Source organism: Corvus kubaryi, unplaced genomic scaffold (assembly GCF_017639235.1).
Source record: "Corvus kubaryi isolate FWS band 111438036 unplaced genomic scaffold, C.kubaryi_AGA036_p1.0 37354, whole genome shotgun sequence".
Taxonomy (NCBI): domain Eukaryota; kingdom Metazoa; phylum Chordata; class Aves; order Passeriformes; family Corvidae; genus Corvus; species Corvus kubaryi.
Window position 1 is genome coordinate 3428721 of NW_024581116.1, and position 26644 is coordinate 3455364.

Below are 26644 nucleotides of genomic sequence, written 5' to 3' on the forward strand. Positions count from 1 at the left end.
AGTAGCCTGTGAGCCATGATGTATATTATCTTCCCATTCACTGGATTTATTCAGGATTCCTGCCCCTCTGCTCACCATCACCGTGCCTGCTCCGCAGCCCTGCGGTTTCACCCCCTTGCTGTATACAAAAGTCTGAGGTTGCTCTCCAAGAAAAGCCTCAAGTGTTCCTGCTGATGCCTTTCGGCTGGCGAAAAGCAGTGACAGCTAAAATTCAAGCAGGAAAAGTTGGGGAAAAGTGAAGGGAGAGCACTGCGCTCCCGTGTGTGTATTTGTGCCATGTGGTGTTGCAGAGCTCCTGGACTTATTTCCAGGAAACTTTATTTACTTTTTGGTTCCCATGTAGCTCGTAGATGGCCTGAGACTTTAAACAAGCAGGGGGCTTTTGATACACTGCCAGTTCCTTTCCACCCCTATCACCCATGACAGCTCCAGACTGGAGTCACTGCGATAAGATAGCAAAGGCTGAGAAGTTCAGAGGCTCCCCATCACACCAGGTCAACAGGCATCCACGGGTGGCAGGTCATAACCACCAGCCCAGGACCTATTTCTGTAATGTGACCATTTGTCCCCCTCCTGTGGTTCTCATTAGGAAAGATTATGAATCCTGTATAAGTGAGGCAACGTCTATAAATGAGACTGTGATGGCTGAAGCTTCCACAGCTTCATTTCTGTTCCCAACAGTCCATCTAGGAGGGGTTGGTTGCTACATTTTTCTACCTGTTGATATTCCCTAAATTTTAGATGAGCTGTCTCTGGGGGTGCGGTGAGCAGCCACTTGTGTTTCAGCGTGTAATGTCACCCAGCAAGACCTCAGTGCCTTAGAAAGAAAGCAGCTTAATGCAGCAGAAAAGTCCGATTGAGGGAGCAGGACAGGTAATGACAAAGCCCGGGCTGAAGAAATGCAAAGAGACCCCAATTTTGCTGTTAAGCAATATAATATCTCTGCTTGAGAAATGCTCTCCTTTATTTGCACGACTGTTACTTTAATGGTCACTGCTAACTATGTTATTTATGGGGTGTTTCTCCCAGCAAAGGGCTTAGGTGCAGTGCCATAAATTCAGTGAAAACATCTATCTGCAAATTAATCCGTGGTATTTTAGGTGCCAAAGACCTGTTACCTAAATACCAGGAGGCACCAGTGTGCAGTTTATCGTGTGAACTGGGGTTCTGAGGGACTGTGAGAAGGGATGCACTGGAATTATGGTCTTGCCTGTTGTGTGTAAGGCTCTGAAAGGGTTAAAGTGTTCCTTCCTCCCTCTGACTTTTGTGAGACTGCTGTGCTTAATAATGTTGCAGTTTAAATGGTCCCAGCTAGGCCTTGAAGTTAACACCTTGTTGAGGTGAAGAAAAGAGGAGGGGGCACCAGTTCACGCCTTTTTTGCAGCTATTGTTTGCCAGGAGACCTTCTTGGGGTGAGCTGGGGCGGGGGGGGGGATTGAGAAAAAAAAATAATGTCAAATGCTTTTTTACTTTTTCTTTTCTTCTGAACTAAAGGGAGGGAAAAGACCATTTCAAAACATACCATTATCTATGATAAATTGTTCCAAACATCCAGATGACACATGCTCATCCGGAAAGTAAACCAGAGAGGGAGAAACCCAGTGCATTATTTCTGTGGTGCTGCGTGGCCCTCCCAGCACGTAGACACTCACTGCTAGATGTGTGGGAGGAATGTCCCTGAGGTCCGGCCCGAAGCTGAGCGCCAGCACCAGCGCAGGTTGTGGGATCAGGACTTAATATCTACAGTGAGGATTAGATACAGGAGGAGGTGTTTTGGGATCCCTAGGAATTGCTGTCCCAGGCTCCATTCTACAGTGGCATACAGAGGGAAGGTGGAACAGCAGCTTTGGACAGCCAAAGGCTTGCCTGGAAGAAAGCAGAAAGATCATGCTGTGTGTGATTCAATAAACACTTATTAGCAGACACAGGGAACAAGAATTTAACAAAATGAAGAGCTAAGTAACACTGTCCCCCTGATACAGAAGGATGCTGGGGGAAAACCCAAAGAGATCCAGCTAGAAAATAATCACCCCCCCATTAAAACACACTGCAAAGAATCCTTAAGACTGGCGAAACCAGGAGCTCAGAAATTAGAAAATCTCAGTACTAACATTGCCTGTGCAACTTTAAATCAGCCTCATTCTGCTTATGCATTATATTACAAATTTTAATTACAGGATCACATGATACTTTTCCCACGGGATTCCTGTCTCATTCAGTGCACAGGATGGACAGTGCTAACTTAATGAGCAGCTCTTCAATATTTTGCTTCTTGTTCTTTGCATTTCCTCAGGCCTTGCTTATTGCAGAGCATTAAGTGCTGCTCTGAAGAAGGAATCCTTAATTTCTTGCTTGGCTTTGCTCTAATATTTCTGCCATAGCATTTGTGTACAGTTCACTGCAGTGCAATATCCCAAAAAAAAAAGGATCCACTTTAGAAAGAGAAATGAGACTGACCCTAAGGTCTCGTGTCGTTCAGTGCACCGTCTCTGTGTCACCTACAGCACAATTTCTGTTCTGTCTGTAGCCTTATGTTCAGACCTGTGATCCCATTGTCTTCAGCTGCAGCTGGGAGTACTTAGCACACGTGCAAATCAGAAGCCAACATCTTTGCTGCACACAGAAAATGAGGGGAGTGAAAATGGGATTTGGAGACATTTCAATTGAGTCATGTAGGAGCCATGTGGCACAAATACATATAAAATCCATATAAAATAATTAGGTGTCTCTCGCCTTGCTCACTTCACCCCTTCTGATTTCTTGGAGCAGTGGATCTGGGGGATGTACAGACAATGGTCTTCTCTATTCTCAACTCGGATATATCTCCTGAGGTGGCCAGCTTGGGCAGGTTAATAAGAAAGGAATAGCATCTTGTGTAGCTGAATGCTTTGTCATAGTGCATTTGGAGAAATAACTTGAATGCTGGTGTTTCCAAAGTTTCTCACTCTTCACATGGTAACCTTAATAATATCCCCTTGTTTGCCTCTGGTTGTGTTTATAGTTTCTCAGATTTCTAAAAATATCAAACCCCAAATAACCCCATGTTCCCAAATTTTACTTTGCAATATTATATGAACACCCACATGGTCTCCTTTCGCTCAGGCTCTGCCATCCCAAAGAATGGAGCCATCGATGGACTGATCCTTTTTTAGGCTGGCTTGGGGACAGGTGGCAATGTCCCTGTGTTTCAGCAATGCTTGCACAAAAAATGCTAGGATTTGTGACTCCTGGATTTCATTCTAGTCTCTAGACAAGTGTCTTTGTAGGGCCACAGACTCTTCTGCCCATTTTTAGTCAGAGTGCTTATGATTTGTTCATATTTGGCTGGATTTTCATGGCAACATCTCTCACACAAAAACCACTCCTATTCCAAAGTTCAAGTCCTTACTTCAAAGCATGGAACTGGTACAGCTTTTCAAAGGAAGGCTCCTCAGAGTTTAAGATTGGTAAAACAATATATTTTTCCCAGCAGAAGAATTTCAGCTGAAATTTTAAAAACAAATAAATGCATGAATCAAAATTTAGCCTGAGACAGATGCCCAGCATGGACAATTTGAGCCAGAACGTTTAAAGTTTGGCAAAGCTGTAAGAGACTGAAATCATCTCATCATGTGAAGTGTGTGGCATGTTTCATCCAAGGCGATATTATCAGCTGTAAGTAATCCAGGCTGCACTTATAATTCAGAGACATAGATGTTGGGAAAGGAAAAAACAATTTTAATAGGTCAATTAGTACAATGTCCCAGCCTGAATTGAACTGTTGAACAAAACCCCACCAAATCTAGTTTCGACTACAGCAAATGTCTTAACACTGAAGTTCCCCAAAACACAAGGGAATCATTTAGCTACTGGTAAATAAATTTAAGTTGCTGAATTTCCTTGAGACAGACTGTTCAGTGAATACAGCATCACTCTGGTTTCATGCATCAAACAATTCTGCATTGACTTGATGGGCTAGAAATTTCCCTATGAAACATATGCAATAAGCCAAGGGGACTTTTTTTGTTAATGTTATAGCATTAAATAACGAAACAAATTGCAATATTTTTAAGCTATAAAAAATATCCTGTAACTCTTTAAAGTAGATGTCAGCTGGCTGTACCTACAAGGAGTTAATCTGTCCACAGTACATTATGATCTTTAATAATTGGGAACAATTGGCCAAAGTGCTGTAAACCTGACAGAAATTTGTTGCCTGATTTTCTGCAAACCACAAGCACAGCTTATTGATTGAGACCTGAGCATTAATTGGCACTAGCTGGCATCTGTAAACTGCAAAAGAGAAATGATCATGGCACACAAGCAGCTGTAAATGGTAGAGCTGCAAAGCTGCAACAGGTAAAATTGGGTTTTAAGCACAAATGCAAAATTATTTGAGCTGGCTGCTGGCAAATGCCCAGATCTAGGGTTTTTAATGAGGCTTCTGCATCAAAATAAGTGAAACCACATGGAATTTTAATTGTTCTTATTCTAAATATGAAACACACTGGAGCAGTATTCTTGAATCTGGGATGTTAGCATATATATTGGCATATTAACACGACCACTTTTCTGTTCTAAACATATAGGTCTCAGAAAACTGGAGTGCTGGGCTATGTTAGGGAGGAATCTACCTGGAAAATTTAAAAATAGTTTAACCTGGACTCATTCAGATGTAAAGTGTTTTGGTTTTTTTCAAAAATACACCTTTTAAAATTTTATTTGTTATTGTTAAGCCCAGTCAGCTGATGAGACTACATGGGAGAAGACCACTTACTGTGCTCTTTGGCATGTCTCTCTTTCTGGTGGCACAAAATAAAATCTCTTCTCTTTATACAAGTGTTGTCTTGCAATGTGGTGGCCACAACATAGGGCAGAGGGTCTGTGCTTCACCCATTTAGTGCAAGCTATCGCGAGAGTGGGAATTCACAGATGCAAATGGTTTTCTTGCTCTGACAGAGGAAAAATTAGCATAATTTTTTAATCCTCCTGGGGAGAGGAATAAATAAATTATTATAATATTATAATTATTATATAATGAATTGTATACTTGCACTGTCATGTTGCTATATTGCTGATCCACATCACTGTTTGTGCACTGCTAGATATACAAGATGGGTGCCATACCTGGTAGGACTATTTATCTTCCCAGCCCAGCACAGAGCTAAACATGTATAAATGAACAGGCATCTGGGATTTCCAAGTTAGAACCAAAATCAACCTTAACATAAGGAGGTAGCACAGAGAAAGGAGGAGGAGGAGGGTGAAAATGCATCAGCAAGATTGAACAGCATTGAGGGTGGCAAGAAGCTGAGGTTTAGAGCTGACTTTTTAGTACGTTTCCCTTAGAAATGAGACTTTAGAACAGGCATCTCAGAGAACTTTTTCTGATCTTTAAAAATATTTTTACACAATGGAGATCCAATAAGGCTGGGAACAAATCACAGCCGTGTGCAGGGAGTTATGGAGTCAGCAAAAGGCACTTGGGCAAAAGGGGAGTTGAAGAAGTGAGTGTGCAGGAGCTGTGCAGGCACAGCCATGAGTGAGATAAGACAGGGTTATGGTTGTTTGGCCTTTGGGTAAATAGGATTGTGCTTTACAAGCAACAGCAAAAACAAATGAGTGTGGATTTACTAGGGTACATAAGGAGATCTGCAGCCCCACATTTGAGTTGCCTATGTGTGGTGTGCATATTCCCAGTCATTCCACACAGACATGATCTCTTGGCAGCACCCATGCAGATAATATTTGGATCTAGCTCTGAAAGGGAGATTGGCTTTTAATATGTAAAACTGTGTGGAGAGCTTTGTATTAAGGAAAAAATATTGGTTGCAAAGAAACTGAAAATACCGATATTCTTCTACACCCTTACGCTGACATCAATTCCACCTTTGATTGTAAAAGTCTTGTTTAGCTTCTATCAGGGTAAACTAAGAGCAACTCTGTTCATGCTGGGAGAGTTGCAATAACAATAAATAAAAAAAAAAAAAAAGAGAATAAGCAGTAGCAGATTGAAAGTCAGTATTTTGAGCAGCTGGGGAAATTATGTTCTAACCTTATATTTCCAGATATATATCAGACCTGTTCACAATATAAAGGATAGTGTTCCAAAATTACAGCTTTGAATCTGGGTGGTATTGCCTCTGGCTATTGTTTGCAGTTGGGAATGAAAGAAGTTGCATTAAGCAGTAGAGTGTTTGCTGTAAAGGTACAAGTTATATTACATTCCAGGGTGCTGCCGTTGGAGGGGTTGATGATGGAGACAGACCCATTCACCTGTAGGTCACTGATTCAGTCCCAGATAAAGACAATAGTAATCACATTGTCATCAGAGTTTAGAATGGGCTTTTATTGCCCACTTAAAGCTCTGTGCTCAATATTGGTAGAGATGGAGTATTATAACCCCTAGGTTTCAGGCTGATTTGGAGGCTTGACTGGGTGTGGCCCAGGTCCTCCAGCCTGAACCCAAACTGTGCCTGAGCTTTGCCCTGCTGCTGCTTTTAGATATCATTGTAGGCATGAGTTCACTGACCTGGGAGAACAAGCGAGAATAGTGATCTAAATCCCAAAATGTGCCACACAAGGTGGCAGGGGCTGTTGAGTCTGTTGCTTATAGCAGAGTGGACAAGGAACAGAAGGGCTGGAGAGACCTTCCTTTTACACAGCAATGTCAGCAGGTCAGATCTGAAGCCTGTCTGCAAGGAAAATCATTGCTTCGTCTTAAACTGAGGATACACAGAGTGTTTCAGTGTTTAGCACGTCAGTTTGGCATCTAGAAGATGCCGTATTTTCCCTAAAGTCAGGTTCAGCAGACTGACAAAGAGGTGAGTGAACCCTTGGATCTGAAGGGCTGTAAAGCTGTAGGAGTGTCAGCTGGGAAGTGCAGGGAGGGTCCATTTGATTTCATAATTTCCCCCTTTTATTTATACCTTGCTCTTTCCAGCTCTCTATAAATATCTGTATATGTGTCTGATGCATACTGGCCATCGCGTTTGCCTCCTCCTACTCTGTACTTCTTCATTAGGCTTTCCCTCTTTTCCCCTGTCCTTTTCCCACACCCTCTTTGTTTTCCACTCTTCTGGCTCTCAGTACAAGATTTCACCATCTTTGTCTTCTGCTCCTGTCCATCCCACAGTCTCCTAAGCACATCACCAAGCTAAGGTTTGCTTTCCAGTTCTGCTCCAAAGCTTTGGGTGTTTGATGTGGGATTAGAAATTAGGCAAAATGAGTTTACCCATCCCTGTTTTGCGTTAGACTCCAATTCATAGCGTTACCATCCAGACGTTCACAGTAGCCATAAACTGTGTGGTCTTTTTTTTTTCAACCAGACTGCAGAGACTACATATGAAAACAAATTCTTTTTCAATGGCCAAAAGAGTGTTGGGCTTGTAATTTTCCATCGACTGCTCTGAAGAGTAAAATCTGCATCTTTGCTATCAGCTCAATGGCCTTGTCCGTCCTTCGGATGAGCAAACAGTGTTTTTTAGCCAAAGGAATCAGCTGAGTGGATTCTCACCTAAATAAATTGATTTAAAGCAAGAAGTGGGTCTTAGTCTCCCCCAGTGTAACTCCCCTGGTGTCAGTGGTGCAGTTAACTCGATGTTGCCAGCTCTTGGAGATTTATTACAAGTTGCACAGAGATTTCTGCTTTTCTGGAAATCCCAGCTCCTGACAGTCTGTGCTGAGGTGGGAATCTCAGCTTTCATGTGCAACCAGTCCTGAGTTTCTCAAGAGGCTCTAGAAAAAAAACAGAGACACACAACCCTCAAAACTCTGAAACTGGAAGGCAAATCAACTCCAAGTCCACCTTTCTTTTTTTGGCTCTTTTTTACTCTCTTGATTTTAGACGTCTTTTTTCCCCTTTGTTTTTTTGGCTCTTTTTCAATCTCTTGATTTTTGAGGTTTTTTTTTTTCCTAACCTGACTCATGACCTTTGAACACTTCAGGTTGGCAATGCTGCTCCCTCCATTGGCATCAGTGGAGTTAGACCAGGGATGAGTTTGGCCCAGCGCTTCTAAAAGATAGATGTATAACACTGTTCCTTGCAATGTATTGCTTGATATGATCTGCTGTTCTCTTGGGGGCCAAAAGAAGTGGGTTATCTTAGAAAAATAAAATTCTATCGTCACGTGATACAAAAAATGGTATTTACAGAATTGTTTTCCCCCGTCTTTTGTTATAATTTTTTAGGTGCTTCAGAGCTGGGCCCATTTTCAGATCCCAGGCAGTTCACAAGCATTTCATCCCTCACTGAGAGCCGCTTCTCCAACCCACGAATGCACTATCCAGCCACCTTTACCTATACACCGCCAGTCACCTCAGGCATGTCACTGGGTATGTCCGCAACCACTCACTACCACACCTACCTACCACCACCCTACCCCGGCTCTTCCCAAAACCAAAGTGGACCTTTCCAGACCAGCAGCACTCCATATCTCTACTATGGCACTTCATCAGGATCATACCAGTTCCCCATGGTGCCGGGAGGGGACCGCTCCCCTTCCAGGATGCTCCCGCCGTGCACCACCACGTCCAACGGCAGCACGCTGCTAAACCCTAACTTGCCCACCCAGAGTGACGGGGTGGAGGCGGATGGCAGCCACAGCAGCTCCCCAACCGTCTTGAATTCTAGTGGCAGGATGGATGAGTCTGTTTGGAGGCCGTACTGAGATTTCTTCCGTAGCCGGCCCAACCTCCGCAAGCCAAAAAAAAAAACCAAACCACCAAACGGTCGACTAACTACGAAGTGCCTGGTTTTTGTTTTATTTTTTTTAAAAACACCAGATTTTACCAATATGTGCGACTGTGTAGATGGGATGATAATGGCCATAAATAACACAAGAGTTACCAACACACCACAACCCATGTTTCAGATTATGTGAATCAAAGCACATATTTTCTTTTTTTTTCCCCTTGGAACCATTTTACCTTGTTTTATATTTAAAATGTACTTTCTACACACACACACATACACACACACACACACACACAGAAATCACCCCCTCTTTTTTTTTTTTGGAATTCTTTCCTTCCTTCTTTTTTTTTTTCCTAGAGTTTTGTAATAACTAGTGAGTACTTTTGCCAACGAGGAGAGAACGGACTCCCCGGCTATCAGGAGAAACATGGTGATGCAAGGCAAAGGCTGCATTCCCTTTTATTTTAATAGAAAACCAAAACTAACCATGAACTCCAGATACAGTTGCAATCATACAACGTATGGGACCCTCTCCACACCTGTAGTGCAATTCACCTGGTTTGTATTGGCGCACATAAAAAGGAAAACAAAGAGCAAGTTGCTTCCATTTTGCTATGATCCATTCAGATGAAAACAGCTGTCCCAAAATATTCTGTCCGAGCCTTGCTGCGGATAATGGTTGGAATTTCTCTGTGTTCATTGCTTTTTTGGTTTGTTTTTGGGTTCTTAAAGAGAATGAGTTTTCAAGTTAGGTGAGCCAACCCCGGGGTTTTCTTTTTGCTTTTGTATCCGTTCGTTTTGCCTTCAATTAGCCAAAAACCAAAAATAACAACCAAAACCTTGAAAAACAAAAAAACAAAATGTTATTACTTATGCAAAATATGAGAATGGCAATATATATTACTAGAGCCAAAATGGTATACATAGTATTTGTGTTCGGCTATGTTCTTTTTTTATTTTTTTTTAAATTATAAATGTGTAAAATTTGAGGTTGCTTGCTAACATGAATCATCATATAACTTTAAAAGAATATTTATAATTATTTAATGACATCTGGACCCTTTAAACGTTTCTTAATGTAATGATATATTGACTTCGGTCTCTAAAAGTGTTTTTTGTTTTTTTTTTTTTTTTTTACTTTTTACATTTCTGCAATAGTGTAAACCTCAGACCTTTACCCTGAACTCTGAAAAGCAGTTCCAGTGTGAACCAGTTTACAATGTGACTTAAAAACAACAAACCCAACCCAAATGCATCCACATCAAATGATTTTGGATGTAGGATCTTTTTATATAACTTATGAAGGAAATATTGTGTTTAAAATATTTTTATTAGCTGTCTGGTTGCCTTCAACACAGTCTTGCCTTTTAATCAGTAGTTGTGGAGACACTGGAAAAATGGTAGGAAGGATGAAATACTTTCCACCCTTCCCCTAATTTCTTCTTCTCCAAGGATTTTTCTCAGAACTTCAAAATTTGAAAAGATTCATTTTTAAAATAGTCTATTTTGACAGCATAATTTGGATGTCGACAGGGTTTTTTTTTTTTCCCAAAGAAAAATCAAAACCATTTCAAAGCCCATATTTTGCAAATGATGACGTGTTAAATATCTCAGAAATGGGATTAAGGGAGAAATGGTGAAACATTTTCCCCTCCCCTTGCAATTTCAGCCCACTTGGTGGAATTAAAAGGTTTCAAACTTGAGACAGAAACTGCCTGGTAGCGAGTCACCACCCATTAGCATTAAATGCGGGAGCCATGTGGATGCGGTGGTGGCTCTAAAGCTGATGTGGCTGTTGCTGTGTTAGAGAAACAAGCGCAAGGGCTGCAAAACTCACCTCTGCCCACGCTGAAGACATAAACTCACCTTCAAAGCCACCCAGCGGCTCCCAGGTGTGATACAAGGAGAGCAGGTTGCACACAAACCCCAACCTGTCTGTGGCCAAACTACCCCCCAGAGAGGCCCCAGTTTTGCCCAGCCCAGGGCTGCCATGGCAAGCAGGGAGGTAACATAGCATCTGCTGGATGTGGTGGGAGCTGAGCCATCCTCCCCATGCTCTCCCCAGGCAGGTGTTAAGCCTGGCTTAGTGGGATGTTCAGCACGTGCCTGTGGGCTTGGCCAAAGCTCCTTCCTTTCATTCCCTCAGTCACCACTGTCTGCAGCCTCCTCCAAGCTGCTCCTTGGGTGATCTTTGGCTACCTCCAAGCATGGCAGTAAATCAGTGTTGGGCACAGCCACACAGAGCCGGACACCACCCTCACTGCTCGTTAACAGCGAAGCTGTTAAACGAGCTGCCATTAGCATGGTACATCTCTCCAATCTGCGTGATGACGTGCTCTTAAAAATAATAAATTAATAAAGTCTTAGCCTTCTAAAGGTTGTATACCAAGTATGCTTAAAGTATAAGTAAGACACTTTGTTTTTCTTCTAATACTTAGTTTTCCTTCAAAGATGGAAGCTGTAATTGATTCTATTTATTGTTGGTTTGTGGTAGCTTGAAGCATACCACTGTCCATTTATTTGTAACTGTAAAGTAATGTTTGTTAGTCTCAGCAGCACTTAAAAAGCCAGTGTCTGGTTACACATTTCAGTTTTGTTTTTTGTTTAGTAAGCAAGAGAAAAAGAGATGTACTGCCAGTGCAAGCTGTTTCCTATTTAATAAAAGGTACTATATTTGTACATTATTTGTTATTGCTGAGAAGGGCTTTTTAAGGTTTACTGTATGCATATTAAGTAATTTTTAGGGTGCTTTTGTGTTGAAATGTTGTTAAGAGTGGCTGCAGGCAGCAACCCAGATTTTCTTTTTTCTTTTCCTTTAGACTTTGTTGTAAAATTCAAGCACTTGGGTTTTGTTTCTGGATAAATCCAGCACAGACCAGACTTTTGTTTTGCCCAATACCAAAACAGGGCTCTGTTTGTGTCCCCATGGTTTTTCAACTGGACCTTTAGGGACAAACGTTGAAAATGTTTTCTCCGCCCAGTCGAGGCGCACGTGCCTGATCCAGTCAATCCATGCCCTCGTCTGACCTGGCTCTGCCTGCTTGAGATAAGGAGGAAAGGATTTCTAAGTACCTGTGGACAGAGGAGCACCAGCCCCTTGACTTTCAGTAGACCCCCATGCTCCTGAACCCTCCTGGTGCCTTCAGAAAATCTGTCCCAGTACATCAGGCTGGTCATGGAGGGAGTCGTACAGGCTGAGGCAGAGAGGCTCATCAAAGCTTTCAGAAAATGCTTTTGAGTTCACTTGGAAATACTCTTGAATCAGATAGTCAGACCCAACCGGTGCTATGTAGTGAATCATATCAATTTATCTGAGCTTTTGTGAGGTGCTTGGCATTGCAGAATGGAATTTTCTCAAAGGTACGACAGCCCTTCCCTTCGGGCAGTGGCAATCTTCGGCACTGGTCATAGATTTAAAGAAAAAAATAGCCTTTTTTACCTTCCAGCTCTCTTATCCTACCAAAGACTTACTTCCAGCACAACAGGCACAATGTCCCTTTTGCTGAATGGAGGATTAAATCCTCCTCTCCCTCCTCCTAAGGGTAACCAGATCAGGTGCAGTGGGTTGGGACAGAAGAGTAAAGCAAATTTTTTATCCGACAGCATCACTCACGTGGTGTTTATCAATTCCTTTAAAAGCCCAGCTGCTGCATCTTTCTTAGCATTGAACCTTTGTTGCCAGAAGTCCCCTGAGCAAAGATTTGCCAGTTTCCACAAGTACCATCTGGAGAGGGGAGAATTTTGCACTTTCACCCTGAGCAAAGCAAGGCTCAGCCCTGTGCTGGGCTGCAGCAGCAACAAGCCATGAGCAAAAGCAATAATTGAACCTGGATCAGCCATGAGCTCAAAGAAGCCCCATTCTCTGCCCCCCTGAATTTCTTGTTGTTTTTAAATAGAATGCATTTCAGTTTAACATTTTCTGAGAACTTTTTTTAGATGTTTGTTTACTTCCATGTTTACAGATAACTCTTTGCTTTTTTTTTAATGCAGTACTTTTAAGTATATCAGCCAAGACCATACTTTTACAGTAACTTTAGGTAATATGAGTGACATTCCAATTTTTTTTTTATTGTTAAATATGCTTTACCAATCTTGAATTTCCGCTGGAACAAAATATTTGTAGCATTTTGTGTAAATACAAGCTTTAATTTTTTATTTTTTCAAATGCTGTCACCCAAGATTTGCTTTTCATGCACATATTGTACAAACACACTCTGCTTTATGCCACAGACGATGATTGTGGATGAGTTTACTTCAACTTCAAAGGGACTATTTGTATTGTATGTTGCAACTGTAAATTGAATTGTTTGGCATTTTCTCATGATTGTAATATTAATTTGAAGTTTTAATTTCATTTTCAATAAAATGGCTTTTTTTTTTTGTTAATGTTCTTCTATGCTTCTTTTTCTTCCTTGTCTCCTCTTGGCACCAGGCAGGGTAAAGCGAGCACATGGTAGGACATGGGACTGGCCCATCTGTGGCTTACGCATCAATTTCTGCAACACTTGAGTTTTCAACTAAATATAAAAAGCAAGTTTCCAGGCCGTTGGGTGGTGAAAGACACCTTTTAAATCCGATCTCAAATGTCACTTCTTTTCCTGAGTCTGCAAATTATTGAAACCTGTGTTTCTTAGTGTGCAAACTGCTCTGTTCATCTTGCTATTTCGTTAATTCAGGAACCAAACAACTGGCTTTAGCTGGGACATTCCCAGGGAAAACTTGGATAGATTTCTAAATTGGGAGGGAGGGATTGGGATTTATGATGCTTTTTCATGATGGGGGTTGAACTATCCCCACCTCTTCCTGGTCAGACCTGAGGAATGCAGTTACAGATAATCTTGTGATTTGCATGGCCTGAGGCGAGAATAGTTTTCAAACAGCAAAAGATATATGGATTGGGAGGGGACTGAGGGAGTCAGTCTTTGCTTTTTCCTCCAGCTTAGTGTCAGGTGTAGGAGGAGATGCAGCTAATGAAGGTGAGGTTAAGTTCACCCAAGGCTGTCTGCAGGAGGAGAGGACAGGGGTTGTTTGCAAGCTTGTGCCTGGTTTCATAGTAAGTTCTTATCCTTTTTAGCTATTTCTTGAGTCTGTGAAATAGTAGCACAGAGAGGTGTGAGGTTCTGATTGTTTTGAGAAACCTTTGGCTCTGAAGTTTAAATGTCACTGATACTGATTTTGTGAGATCTTGTTGGCTTTATCATGGATCTACACATTTCTTGTGTGGTGGTTAAAGCTTGAGGGGTCTTTCATTCCAGCTCAAAATCTGAGTCCTGATTGTAGGGAAGCTTGATCCAACAGTGAGGAACCAAGCAAACCAACCAATGCTCTGTGGTGTAGTTACTATAGAAATTGTTTTGTGGGGGACTCATGCTACAAGCATTAGTGCTAAGAATTTCTGCTGCCCTCTGGCACACAGATTAACCTGTCTCAGCTACTCAGAGCCCAGAGGCACCCTCATTATAGTCTTGCTTTTAGGGTCACTTAATCCATATTCTCATCAATGGAAATAAAAAAATTTTCTCCATTTTATATGGTGAAGTGCTGGAACAGGGGCCATGGGAGATTGTGGCACTTCTGTTCCGGAAGATTTACAGGACCCAACTGGTAAAGCATGGAACAACCTGATCTGATCTCCAAGTTGAGGCTGCTTGAGCAGGAGGTTTATCTGGAGGCCTCCCATTATCCTTTCCAAATTATCCCATGGCCTTGTGAGGCAGGCTGGGAGCTGCCTGCTACAGGATGTTGTCTGAGATAAAAACTGCTTGTGTGAATGTATGGAGAACACATATTCAGCTAAATGAAATCTGAATAAAGAGGTTGGACGAGATTAAATTCATACATAGGCAGGTTCTTGAGGGGTCACAGTGATCTCTCTTTTCATGTAATCATAGAATGGTTTGGGTTGAAAGAGACCTTAAAGATCAATTTTTATTGGTTTCTGCACATTTCTCTGGGATATCTACAGCAGACATGGTCAGCACAAGGGCTGATACAGCTAAACCATCCCTCTGATTCAGTACAGTAGTTCCCACTGAACTTCATTCGGGGGATGTTTTTTTTTGATTTTTTGATTCATTTACCCTGCAGCTTAAGAAGGCAACTCTTTCACCTTAGCAAAAAAATCAACCACTCTGGAGGCAAAGTGACCACCAGTGGTGAACATGGAGGACAGCCCTGTACAGAGACGTGGAGTGGTGGGGGTAGATAAAACTCAAACTACTTTAGGAGACTACAGTTAGATATGTTTCCTGCAAGGGGTGGTGACTGTTGTTTTCCCCATCTTTCGGTGTCAATAAATAGCTTCTTGGGTTTGGTTTGTGAGGGTTGAACATCAACTCTGGATCACTGGAGTCTGGGCTTGCTGGTCCCATGCAGTCCTACACTGCCTCTCCCTGCTGGCCTCGGTTTTAACTTTTTAATTTCCTGTGGCTGTGAGCAGCACTGGAAAGGCTCAGAGCAGCCACAGGCCTAAATCAGCCTTTTTTGTGCCTAAAACAAGCTCTTTGGGAGAGGTGGGGGTGAGAAGCAGCAGGGTCTGACTTTATGGTTTAGCACCAAGCCCTGTTCTGACACCAAATAAAACATTCATCAAGCTGTTTATTGGGGAAAAGAAGGAAATAGCCTCAGTTATATATTCAAGGATTGACATGAACTGCCTAGTTACCTTCTGCATGATTAGGAGGAAATGTACTAATGTTTTGGGGTGAAATTCTTCCTCTGGGAAATCTCTAACAGATGACCAATGTTCTGCAGCATGTGGGGGGTCACAGTAGATCATGTATTGGGTAAGGGTGCAGTGAGGGTGTCCAGCTCAGGCACTCACCACTCAGATGAATACTTGCAGAGGACAGCCCAAAAGCGTTATTCACCAGAAACATTTGTTGGATGGGTTAAAAATTATAAACCAATCTGTTAGAAATCCATAATCCTTGGACAGGTGATGGGAACAACTGTGACAGATAAAATTCTGGGAGCACATTGAGCATTTCTACTCAACACCTTGAAGAAAAGTTTTAGCACAAGCTTAAAGCAAGAAATTAAATATTTAGCTCAGGCCTTCTGTGATTATCTTTTCCCTTTAGATCTACTAGTGTAATGTCAGTCTGGGATGTGTGGAGATGTTCCCATGAGGACTCTGTGATAATTGTATGGCTTTGGAGGGGGGACTCTCAGCATTTACGCCTCTGGGAATACGAAACTGTTGGTGCCAGTAGCAGATAAGACCACGTGATAGAAAGAGAGCAAAGCCCAAACTTCCAAAAGCTTCTGGTGATCTGATGCAGTGCAAACAAATAACTTGGGAAGTACAACACAATTTAAAATTGAAGTTCTCAGGCCTGCCCTGCTACTCCTGTGCACATTTATTGCATATATTACTTAGTGTAGATGCAACCTGCATTTCGAATGTTGACTGCATTACCTATATAGCAAGCAGACATGAATTTCCCTACTCCAGTTGTGTGGGAGTTTAAAAAATCCCTATAGGTGTATTTGTAAGAACTTCTAAATATGAGACAAATTAGTTTTACTTCTGTAGCTGAGAAATTTCAGCATCATCCGTGATTCTCCAGACAGCTTCGGACTCCTCTTTTAATGCCTCAGTTTCCCTAAATATAGATCAGGGAATTTGTTATTTCCCTACCTTCTCGGGGTATCCTATGGGCTCCATGTTTACAGAGAACTTTGAACTTTGGTTGTTGCTGTTGTTGTTGTTTAGCTTTTTTTACTACAAATCCAGTGTTTGGTCTCACACCATTGGATAGTGTCCTTTGAAACAGCACATTTCTAAACCACATGTTTAGAAAAAATGACCCAGTTTCTGGACTGCTGATCTGGTCAAATAACAATGTGGAGCTAAGGCCCAAGTTGTGCTGCCTCAACAGATTTACTCAGGATTTGTGGTGGGGCAGGAAGAAAAGCAGAGATCTCTGCAATCCGTGGAGGCAGCCCTTGGCTGCTCCCTCCCGGCAGCTCGCTCGGGATGAGCAGCTGGGTCTTGTGGGATGTCCCAACACTTAGAGAAAAGCAAACAACCCATGTTAACATTGATACACCACAGCAACTTGCCAGTGATTAATGTTTGCCACGAGGCCAAATTCAGATGGTGATTACGCCAGGAGAGATCAGCTGAAGTCCCTCTATTAATAGTCCTGTGGTTTTGGACGCAGCATTTTCCTACCCATAAGTGTGGGTGTAATCAATGAAGGGTCACTGAAGTGCTGGCTGAGTGAAGTGAAGGAGACTCCGTTGGTCTCCTGGTTCAAGAGAGGCTCGATGCAGGACCGCAGCCACCAGGTCCTCTCAGCAGGGCTGTGCCCAGCAAGTCTTGGTATCTTCTAAACATGGAGATAAAGCCAGGGCTTTAGTGGAGCATTCTATCTCCAAGCTTCTCCTGATGTCTACCTCCAACCTTCCAAAGTGCAGTTGGTGACTTTTTCCCCACCATCTGCATTAGGGTTTTGGTTTGTCCCTGCCTCTGACTTTGGGCACACAAGGTGCAATAAAGGTTTAAAATCTTGTTGCACATCTGTAGGGCTCCAGTGCTTAGCGACCTCTCCTTTCCCCTTCAGGTGTATTCATAGAATCACAGAATGGTTCAGGTTGGAAGAGACCTTAAAGATCATCTTGTTCCACAGCAAGGAATCTGTTCTTAATATCCCATCTAACCCCACCCTCTGGCAGTGTGAAGCCATTCCCCCTTGTCCTGTCACTCCATGCTCTTGCCCAAAGTCCCTCTCCAGCTCTCTGAGAGCCCCCTTAGGTGCTGAAAGGTGCTGTGATTATTACTCCAGGCTGTGACTTTAGGGCACTATTAAATATAAAATCAAAGCATGAACACTAGGGCAGCTGCTCAACCCCTCACAGCTTGTTTACTTTTTGATTTCCAAAGAAGTCCTTGGTAGCTGAAAATGATGCTGCTACGTCCAAACCCTCTGAGACAGCTTCTTCCAGGCAAACACAGTTTTTATCCCTGCTCCAGGATGTGTGAGGCTGGTTGGCAAACGTGAGGAAATAGGAAGGACAGGCTGCAGCAGAAGGGATAAAAAGCCCAAATAATCCAGACAGATCTCAACAAACCTGGATGCAAAGGATCTTTGTCCATTTATTACCAGCAGTGATGTTCTTCTAAAACAGCAGGATGCTCTGATCTTTTAATAATAGCCAGGCCAGATGCTAAAGTCTCTTCTGCAAATACTGTAAAAGTGAGGAAAACAGCTGATTGCTGTTAAGATGAACACACCAGGAAAATAAGCCAAAAAAATTATGAGAAATCTCCAGAGGTCTGTCTTTGCAACGCCACTTGGCAGCTGGATCTTAAAGTCGGGACTTAAAATCCAGCCTGTGCTTCTGTCCCTTTGCTGCTCGGTTGCCATGTGTGGAGCAGCAATTCCTGCACTGTCCGGGGATTTGGAGCAGTGATGGCAGGGATCTCACCCTCTGTTTTAAAGAGCTGCAAAAGTCACAGCTTTTGGGGAGCTATAGAAAATACCAATTCAACGAGGAATTTGTTTGACTTGCTCCTTGCAATAGAAAATAGTTCCATGCTGAGTTGGGGCCAGTGGTTTAAAATGCCATTTTTGTTCCATCTTTTTTTGTACTTTCTCCTCTGCCCTGTTTTTGTTCTCAGTATTTTTTATTTCCCTGGAAGACATCAATTCAAAGTACTAGATAAAGATGGGAATGGGGTTTCACAAGGCATTGTATTGGGCATTAAGGAAGATACCTGTGCCCTTCCTCACGCTGCTCATTCAATCCTCATTTCCTTATGTTCAGCACAGAAACTGTTTTTCCTTCTGGGCAGGGATCTTTGAAATCATAGTAAAATCACTCATGTTTGTAATGTGCTTACAGGTACTGGATAAAAAGTGTTAGAGAAAAGTAGAGTACACAGTGACATGATATTTTGTATTTCTGCAATTGGGCAATGCCCAAGAAAAAGAATTGACTATGTATCATGGCCACACATTTTTCTCAGTTTCTGAGTGTCAGTCTTTGAAAACAGTTCCTAGAAACTAGAAAAAAACCTATTGTGAAACGATGGGAAGAACACATTCAATGTTTAGGATTGCTGCCTAATGACTGCAGATAAAGATGTTTATGAAGAACTTGTGCAACCCCTTTCCTTGCCAACGAGGGAAGGTTTGGTACGTGCTGTTTTAAACCTCCTTGTATCTGCCTGACCAAGAGGATCCCCCCAGCTGCTACTTTCATAGGTTTCCAACCAGGAACTCATTTTGATTGTTCCATTTTACAGGGCACAGGGACATTTTTATTTTTTCTGTGCACTGCTTTTGTTTATAAAGTATATTATTCTGGCAATGGTCATGTCAAGACTGGCATTTTATTGTGGGCATCTGCCCTGGAGCAGCTCATGAGCTCCTCCATGCCAGAAAATACTAACAGATAATGTGTTCATGTACTGCAGCATCACCTGATTATTGTGGATTTACAAAGCCAGGTGTGTGTGGCACAGAGGGACAGACCTAGTGCCGATGCTATGTCAGCAGCACCTGTGGTGAAGGATGGAAAAAGGATCCTCCACTCATGGGTGAGGGCATGTTCTCCTGCTTAGAGACACCTGCCTGTATCATGTCTCACCATCTGGAGAAAATTTAAAATAGAGAGAGATAATTTAGGTCATCTGCAGTGTGGCAACCAAGAGACAGGAAAACACAAACCACTGGTACTTGAACTGACCTTGGTGTGCAGGAGATGACACCTCCCCAAGGCTGTACGGGTGGGGTTACTGGGGACTTGCATCCATTGCTGTGCGGCTGAGGGGTGAAACCCTGGTGAAGATGAATAAATTAATGCACACCATAAAAAAGTCATCTCAGATGCAAATCACCATGCTCAGATCCTGGCTTTACATTGAAAGTAGTAGGGCCCTGAAGGCACCCTCTCTTCCAGCTCCCCAAGAAGGTGTTGAACACATAGGGTCAATGTGCAGATCTTAGATTTCACTCAGTCAAAAAGCAAAGCTAAAATCTGATCCAGTTTGTACTTTGAGGAAGTGTAGATTTGCTGAAGTTGCTGCCAGACTTAATGTCACTATTGGCTCTTTGGCATTTCAGTTACTGCCATGTTAAAGTATTTTAATTATAATCCCAAAGGAGCTGCGTGAAGGGATCCATCCCTTCCCCAGCTGTATAACTGACCTCATCACTGGTACCTGCAGGGCTTCTCCCATTCTCTTGCATCCTTTCAGCCCCACAATGGGGTTGGGGACCAAAATCAGGCAAAATTGTAGCAGTCTGGCTGGTGACCCTTGGTCCTGGAGACACGTGAAAAGGTGCACCCAACAGAGGCAAGGATAATACTGAATTTGCAAAGGTTTGGTGCTAAAGATGAGAACGGCCTCAGAACTCAGGCCTTGCAAATGAAGTGTCAAAGTCATTTCTTTAGTGTTTCTTTGCCACAACAACTGCAAATAAGAAAACAAACCTCAGAGACGGAAGATGTGAAACTCAGAAACACACCCACATCCACGTGCAATACGAGAAAGGGGGTAACCAAGTTTACAGCTGTCTCCCAGAATGAGAAGGAGTTCACTTCTGAGAGTGTTTTCTTAAACTCACTCTCTTCTCAAGGGTCCAGAACGGGTGGGTACTTAATAAAAGTTGTGTAATGCTTTAGATAGGCACTGGGGAAAATATGGGATATGAATGTGAGTATGAATATGATTTTTCCTCTGTATTTGCCGCCTTGTTGAGTCAATATTATTCAATAGGAAATAGTATCAGAAATGGGTAAAAGTATGTATGGAACAAGGGAGCTGATCTTGCCATGAATCCTGCAGTTCCTGGTTTATTTGGTTTCTTTTTTTATAGCTTAAAATGCAGTTACTGCTTTTCTTCCAAGGGTTTTTGGCTGCTTTACCGCGGTTGTTAAGAAATCAGTATTTCTTCATAAAATATGTACTCATTTGTTAATATTTGTGATGAGGAAAATTTCAAAGAATTGAAAGGCTGTGATGCCATTTTTCCAGAGAAGGCCTATTCTTTGTCAGTAAACATATTTCTCCTTAGCAGGTCAATACCAATCCAAATTAAAAGGAAAAGGAGGGTTGCAGTTTGAGAATTTCTTTTTTCTGCCACAGCTGCTGTAGATGTGCAATCTACTTTGCCCTCTTTAGGTTCATAGTAAAGGTTTAAAAAACATTATTAGCAGGATATACAAAAGAATGACTTGCTTCAGGTAATAAATGGTAGAATTGAATCCTGCTGGTTTTCCTTTTGTAGCCATAAAAGCCATCTGGATGTTTGAGGCAAAGGTAGCAGTGAGAAGCAGAGCCTTGAATGCCATGGCTTTTGACTTTCTCACCTGATGACTCCTCATAGCTCCCAGTGAGTCAAGGGCTAGGGACAATGGCTAAGTCGTTCCTAAAGCAGGAACTTAATGCCTGAATTGTCATTAAAAGGCTTCACAGACTATACAAGAAGTGTTACACAGACTGTTAATTCAGAAACTGAAGCTGGATGTTGGAAGGGACATCCCCCACTGTGCAGATGACCAAGAGAAAATAGTTTGGCCAAAGATGTCCTCAAAGCTGATCTCCCTAAGTCAGGAGCTAACTCCCTGAGATTTAAAGTTAGGGCCAGTAGTTTATTGAGGGGTTTTATTTTTCTGATATTTGTATTTGTGCACTATTGTTGTATTACATTATACTCAAAGGGGAACATAAAATTCCAGCTTCCTTACTGGGAGAAGCACTCGAAAATGCACCTTTAGGCTTTGGGGATCTTTGCTTTCTTTGCATGTGACCAGATCAGCATCTTGTACCTGGGCGTGTTTATGGAGCTCTGTGTGTGAGTCAGGGCAAATTGGCTCTCCCAAGGAAAACAGAAGATGAGAGAATGCCAGTGAAAAGGTGGGATTTGCCTCTGGTTTGGCATGGGAAAACCCATTCTCTGTGCAGAAAGGATTTCTGTTTCCTAGGAAAACCAAGAATTTTGGCCTCTGGATTTGAAGGTCATCTGGATAATTAAGTAGTGGCAATGCTGACAGTTGTTAATTTCTTTAGTCTTTGTTGCTCAGTGCTGCGAGATGCCCCTGTGTGCAGACCCCCAGATAGAGCATCCTCCCTGGTCCCAAAATTGTGTGTGTGATTGGACTGGAGATTTTCATATAGTTTTGAAGCCTTCGGAAGATGGAGGAAGACTTCTCCTTTAGTCAGTGCTTTGATCATTCAAGATGGAACATATCCCACTGCCCCTCTGTAATTCCAGTGCTGGTGCTAGAGATCAATCCACTGGATATAAGATAGACAAAGCAATATCTTTGCTAGACCATCCAACACAGCTGGAAAAAATCACAAGTTCTTGGCCAAGTAATTTTTAAGACTAGAAATAAATAATTTTTTAAAAACCCAACTTGGAGAAACTGGGAAAAATTGCTCTAAGTTTCCTGTAATCTTCTAAATTATCTGAGACAGATAGTTGAGCAGAGGGAGACTTTGCAGTGGGAGAGATGAGGGAAAAGATTAAGTGCCATAAAAACAGTGTTTCTATTGTATCCATAATGATTGCTATCTGGTACAGTTAATAATTTCAGTTCCCAAATTCATCTTGCATTTGTCTTCTTCTTACAAAGACATAACTGGTGCATTGATCATTACTGATAAGTGGTTTGGTTTTGGTTTTTTTTTTTTTCCTGGAGTGAAAGAAATGGTGCATGGGCTGTTGCTCAAGGCAGAAAAGCATCTGGGGAAAAAGAGGTGTCCCAGGCTTTGAAACATATTAATGGGTGTGATGTGTTGTTTTACAGATGTTGTGAAGCCAGCATCTCTCAGTTGCACCTGAATAAAGTTTAGCCACTCTCTGGGTTGGGCTGAGCTGTGAGAAAGCTGGGAGATGTTGCTTTTCATATTTAATAGAAAGGAAACAACCCCTGTTTTCTTGACACTTTGACCCCCTGTTTTCTTATCAGCCATCACCGTAGTGTTGCAAATATGCTGAAGAGCACAGAGGAAAAGAGCTGAACCACATGAATCTAGTTTCATTATTTGCATTTAATTTTTTCTGACCTTTTCTGGGCTGTCACATCCTGATTGCAGTGTGCCCAGGTGGCCAAGAAGGCCAATGGCCCCTGGCTTGTACCAGCAGTCGTGTGGCAGCAGGACCAGCATAGGGACTGTCCTTCTGCACAGGGCACTGGTGCGGCCATACCTCGAATCCTGTGTTCAGTTTTGTACCCCTCATGTGAGAAAGACATTGAGGGCCTGGACAGTGTCCAGAGAAGGGCAGCAGAGCTGGGGAAGGGTCTGGAGCACAAGTCCAGGGACTTGGGGGTGTTTAGCCTGGAGAAAAGGAGCCTCAGGATGGACCTTTTTCTCTTTATAAGTCCCTGAAAGGAGATTGTAGCCAAGTCGGGCTTACTCTTTTCTCCCAAATTACAAGGGCCAGGATGAGAGGAAATGACCTCAAGTTGTGCCAGGGGAGGATTAGATTGAATATTGGGAAAAATATCTTCACTGAAAACATAGTCAAGCATTGCAGCAGGCTACTCCTGGAGGTGGAAGGGTCACCATCCCTGGAGAGATTTAAAAGATTTGTAGATGTAGTGCTGAAAGACATGGTGTAGTGGTGAGTTAGCAGAACTGAGTTAATGATTGGACTCAATGTACTTGGAGGCCTCTTCCAACCTTAATGATTCTATGGTTCTATGATCCTGCAGCTGCTTTGTTTGACTCATGTACGAGCAACTCCTGTGAGCAGCCACTGCCACTTGGAGCTGTTCCATGGATAGGGAGCTCTGTGAACATGAAGCCCAGGGTAGACAAAGTGAGTAATTTTGAAAGAGTCTTCTTTCAGTTTAAGTATTTATCTTGGACTTTTGGGAGCATCTAGCTTTAATTTGCAGCCCCCTTTGGTATGAGGCAGAACTGCTGGGATTGTGCTGTGTGACACAAAGGCAATGTTTGTCTGTAGCTTTTCAGTCACATGGTCAGTCAGTGAAGCTCAGTAATTTCAGAACTCCTGAACACATTTCATGATGACATCTCCCCACTTAGCAGAGATGTTTCTGTCCAGGCATTGGTTTGGATGGCACCTTTATTGCACAGCAAAGAGAACACCCAAGACATGCTGTGTTGCAGTCCCTTCTTAAATACTTCTAGAAATGTTCTTGGGTAGAAAGCTAAGAGCTTGTGAAGAATCTTTGGTCTCATGAACACTGAAATACTGCAACTCAAATGGTGACTGTTGGCAAATGTGACATAAAATGCATTTGCTGAAAACCCAGAGAAAGAGGTTTCAAGCTAAAGTCTTTGGCCTCACCTTTGGGGCTTGGCCTTCATGGCCTGTTGGTGATACGGTGTCAGTCATTGACCTGCAGTGACACAGACGAGTGCCTGAGCCCTCTGAGTCTGCAGAGCAAAGGATGAAATGTTTATCAGATTTGACCTAGATTTGGCCCTGATTTTTAAAGGCAGGCTTGTTGCTCTGTGAATAAACTCAGGATGTTGAACATAAACATCTAAAAAATAGGAGAGGATGACTCTTCTCACTCAAGCCCTAGAAACCAGAAAAGGAGAAAATTGAGATTTTAAAAGAGAATTCTCAGCAGTGTGGAAGCAAGATAGGAAGATGCTCCATTTAAAACAATTTGAGTTCCCACTTTCCATATTCTTGGGAACATGATACTCCTGGACCAGTGACAGCCACGTTGCGCATCCATACGCACCCTGTTTTACTTCTGGGGTTATGCCTCAGATCTTCTGCAGACCAGAGCTAAAACTGGAATCATGCATGACCCTGAGCCCTCAGTAAGAGGCAGCCACAGTAGAAACCAGAGACTTCAGCCTCTTCCAGGAACCCTGAGCGGGAGGTGTTTTCAGAGAAAAGTTTGAGCTCTCTTTTTCCGTCAACAAAAAATAACTGACAGCAACATATGTTTGGCTATTTTCTGAAGGGTTTTCCTGTAGCCCAGACTTCTAGACAGGAAAATAATATAGAGTGAGAGCAGATCTTTCCTCCTGGCTCTGCTGCTGGTTTGCAGAAGGCTTTTCCCTTATCAGGATTGTCTGTCCAGGTGTTTGCACAGTTTGGGCTTATTTTGGCCTGTCCTTTGCAATTTTGACATCTACCTGGACCCCCACCCTGGTGCACTGACCTCCAAACTCACAGAGCTCATTTGCCTTAGCAAAGCTGAGCTTGTATAAATCTGATTTTTCCCTTCCAGCTGAGCAAGTGGGAGCATTCACACCTGATGCTGGGTAGCAGAAAGGAGAGTGAGAGTTATGAAGCCTGGAAGAAAATAAAGTGGAAAGAAAGCAGATATACCAACAGTGATGTGTCGTTGGAAAGAGGCAGGAGTGCATTTCCATCTTGGTTTTGCCAGGTGTGAATCTTTTCAGGACCTGACTAATTAATGCATACACATATCAGCCGTCCCACCCAAAATCCACCCCAAGGTGGGCATGAGATCTTTGAGAAGAACATCTCCAAATAGACCAGTGCTGAAGCCCAAAGAGGTAGGATAGGGGTTATCTCACCTACCCTATGTTTGCTCCCTTTAGAGTCAATAGAGGGAAAGTAGTGCTTTTATCTGAACCAGCTGAGTTGCCCACTTTAGGAGGACATACTCTAAAAAGATATTTCTCCTTCCTGCCTGCAAAGGAAGCTCAGAAGCATCTGCCCTGGGATCTGGATCATGAAGAGGTGCAAAAACCTGTGTCCCTGGAGCCAGTTTGCCAGCAGATTTCATACACCTCATGGCTGGAAAATGGTTTTGGGTGTGGAAGTCTGAATTTTTCAGTTCTTTAAATTCATGGTTGTGCACAAAATCAGTGAGAGCACTACATTTTTGAACAGAAAAGTGGTTTTTTTGCAAAATATTGTCAGGTCCATGCACTGGCACAGGAGTTAATATAACTATTAATAGTGAAAGCCTTTGAATTGGTCTCAGTGACTAACAGGAGTGAGCAACACCTGAGACCTGACCCACTAGCTGCTGGGCTTTGAGTTGGGTTTTCCAGTTTTTCTCTTAGTGGCAAACAGAAAAAAGCTCCAAGAGTCAAATAAGAAAAAAGGAGAAGGCCATTTCTCCTGTGTTTGGGATGTGTGGTAATCTTGTTTCTCCAGTACATAAATCAGATGCAAATTCACAACATCACTGCACACATGGTGACTGAGCTGAGGAGACAATTCAACCTTGAAAAAGCTTCAAGGCTCCTTCAGGCAAGGAGCCATAGACTTGGATACTTTCCCAAAGTGTAGCTAAACAATTTGCCTTTGCAAAAAAAAAAAAAAAAAAAAAAAAAAAAAAGCCCACAAAGTTGGAAACCACCCAACAAGCTTTTCTGAAGAGGTGTCCAGACCTTCCTGCTCCCATGGGGCTAAAATCACTCCAGGATTTTAACTCTCACTCATTTTGGTGGAATTGGAGGGGATCCAATGGCAGGTGGCAGCAGGGTATGAAGTGAGACAAAAACAATCTGAGGATGAGCCTTCTGCATTTCAGCCACACCACCTCCAGAGTGAGGGAACCTAAAAAATAACCAGAAAAAGAGTCAAGTGCTGGCAGTAGTAACAGCCACGGCTGGAGTGCATGTGGCACACACCCAAGGGCTCTGGTCAGGCTGTGTGTTTCCATCAGCAGTGAGAGGAAGGGCATCAACCAGCTGTGCAAAGAGTCCCACTGGAGGTGGGGTAATGACTACCAAGAGGCTCTGCTGTCCCCAGCTGTGTCATGTACTCAGATCCTTAATGCCAAGCAGGTGTCTGTATGGGCTGGCTGTGCCACACACCCAGATGTCCACCACCCAGGGTAGTGCGTGTGCCTTCCAGGAAAAATTTGCCTCCATCTGTGCTCAGAAATGAGCTGAGGCAGTGCTGGTGGAGATTCTGGAAGGGATAATTCTCTGATTTTGGGGAACCAGCAAACTCTCACAGCTGGTTCTGCCTCCAGTCTGACCTTGCATTTTCTCCAACCTCCAAATGCTGCAAACACTGATTCCCACAGTCTCCA

The 26644-nt window shown here is 42.7% G+C and overlaps 1 protein-coding gene across 6 annotated transcripts in view; it reads left to right on the forward strand.

The window, feature by feature from the left end:
- Positions 1-26644, forward strand: part of RUNX2 (RUNX family transcription factor 2) — a 215683-nt gene that overhangs the window by 139735 nt on the left and 49304 nt on the right. For 3 of the 6 annotated variants that reach the window (XM_042032804.1, XM_042032805.1, XM_042032800.1), the window contains exon 7: positions 8170-13055. The exons of the other annotated variants lie outside the window; for them this stretch is intronic. In XM_042032804.1, coding sequence (XP_041888738.1) covers positions 8170-8648 — 479 coding nt within the window. In that variant the 3' untranslated portion in view covers positions 8649-13055. Of the gene's footprint in view, positions 1-8169; positions 13056-26644 lie in introns of those variants that run through there. 6 annotated transcript variants of the gene reach the window in all.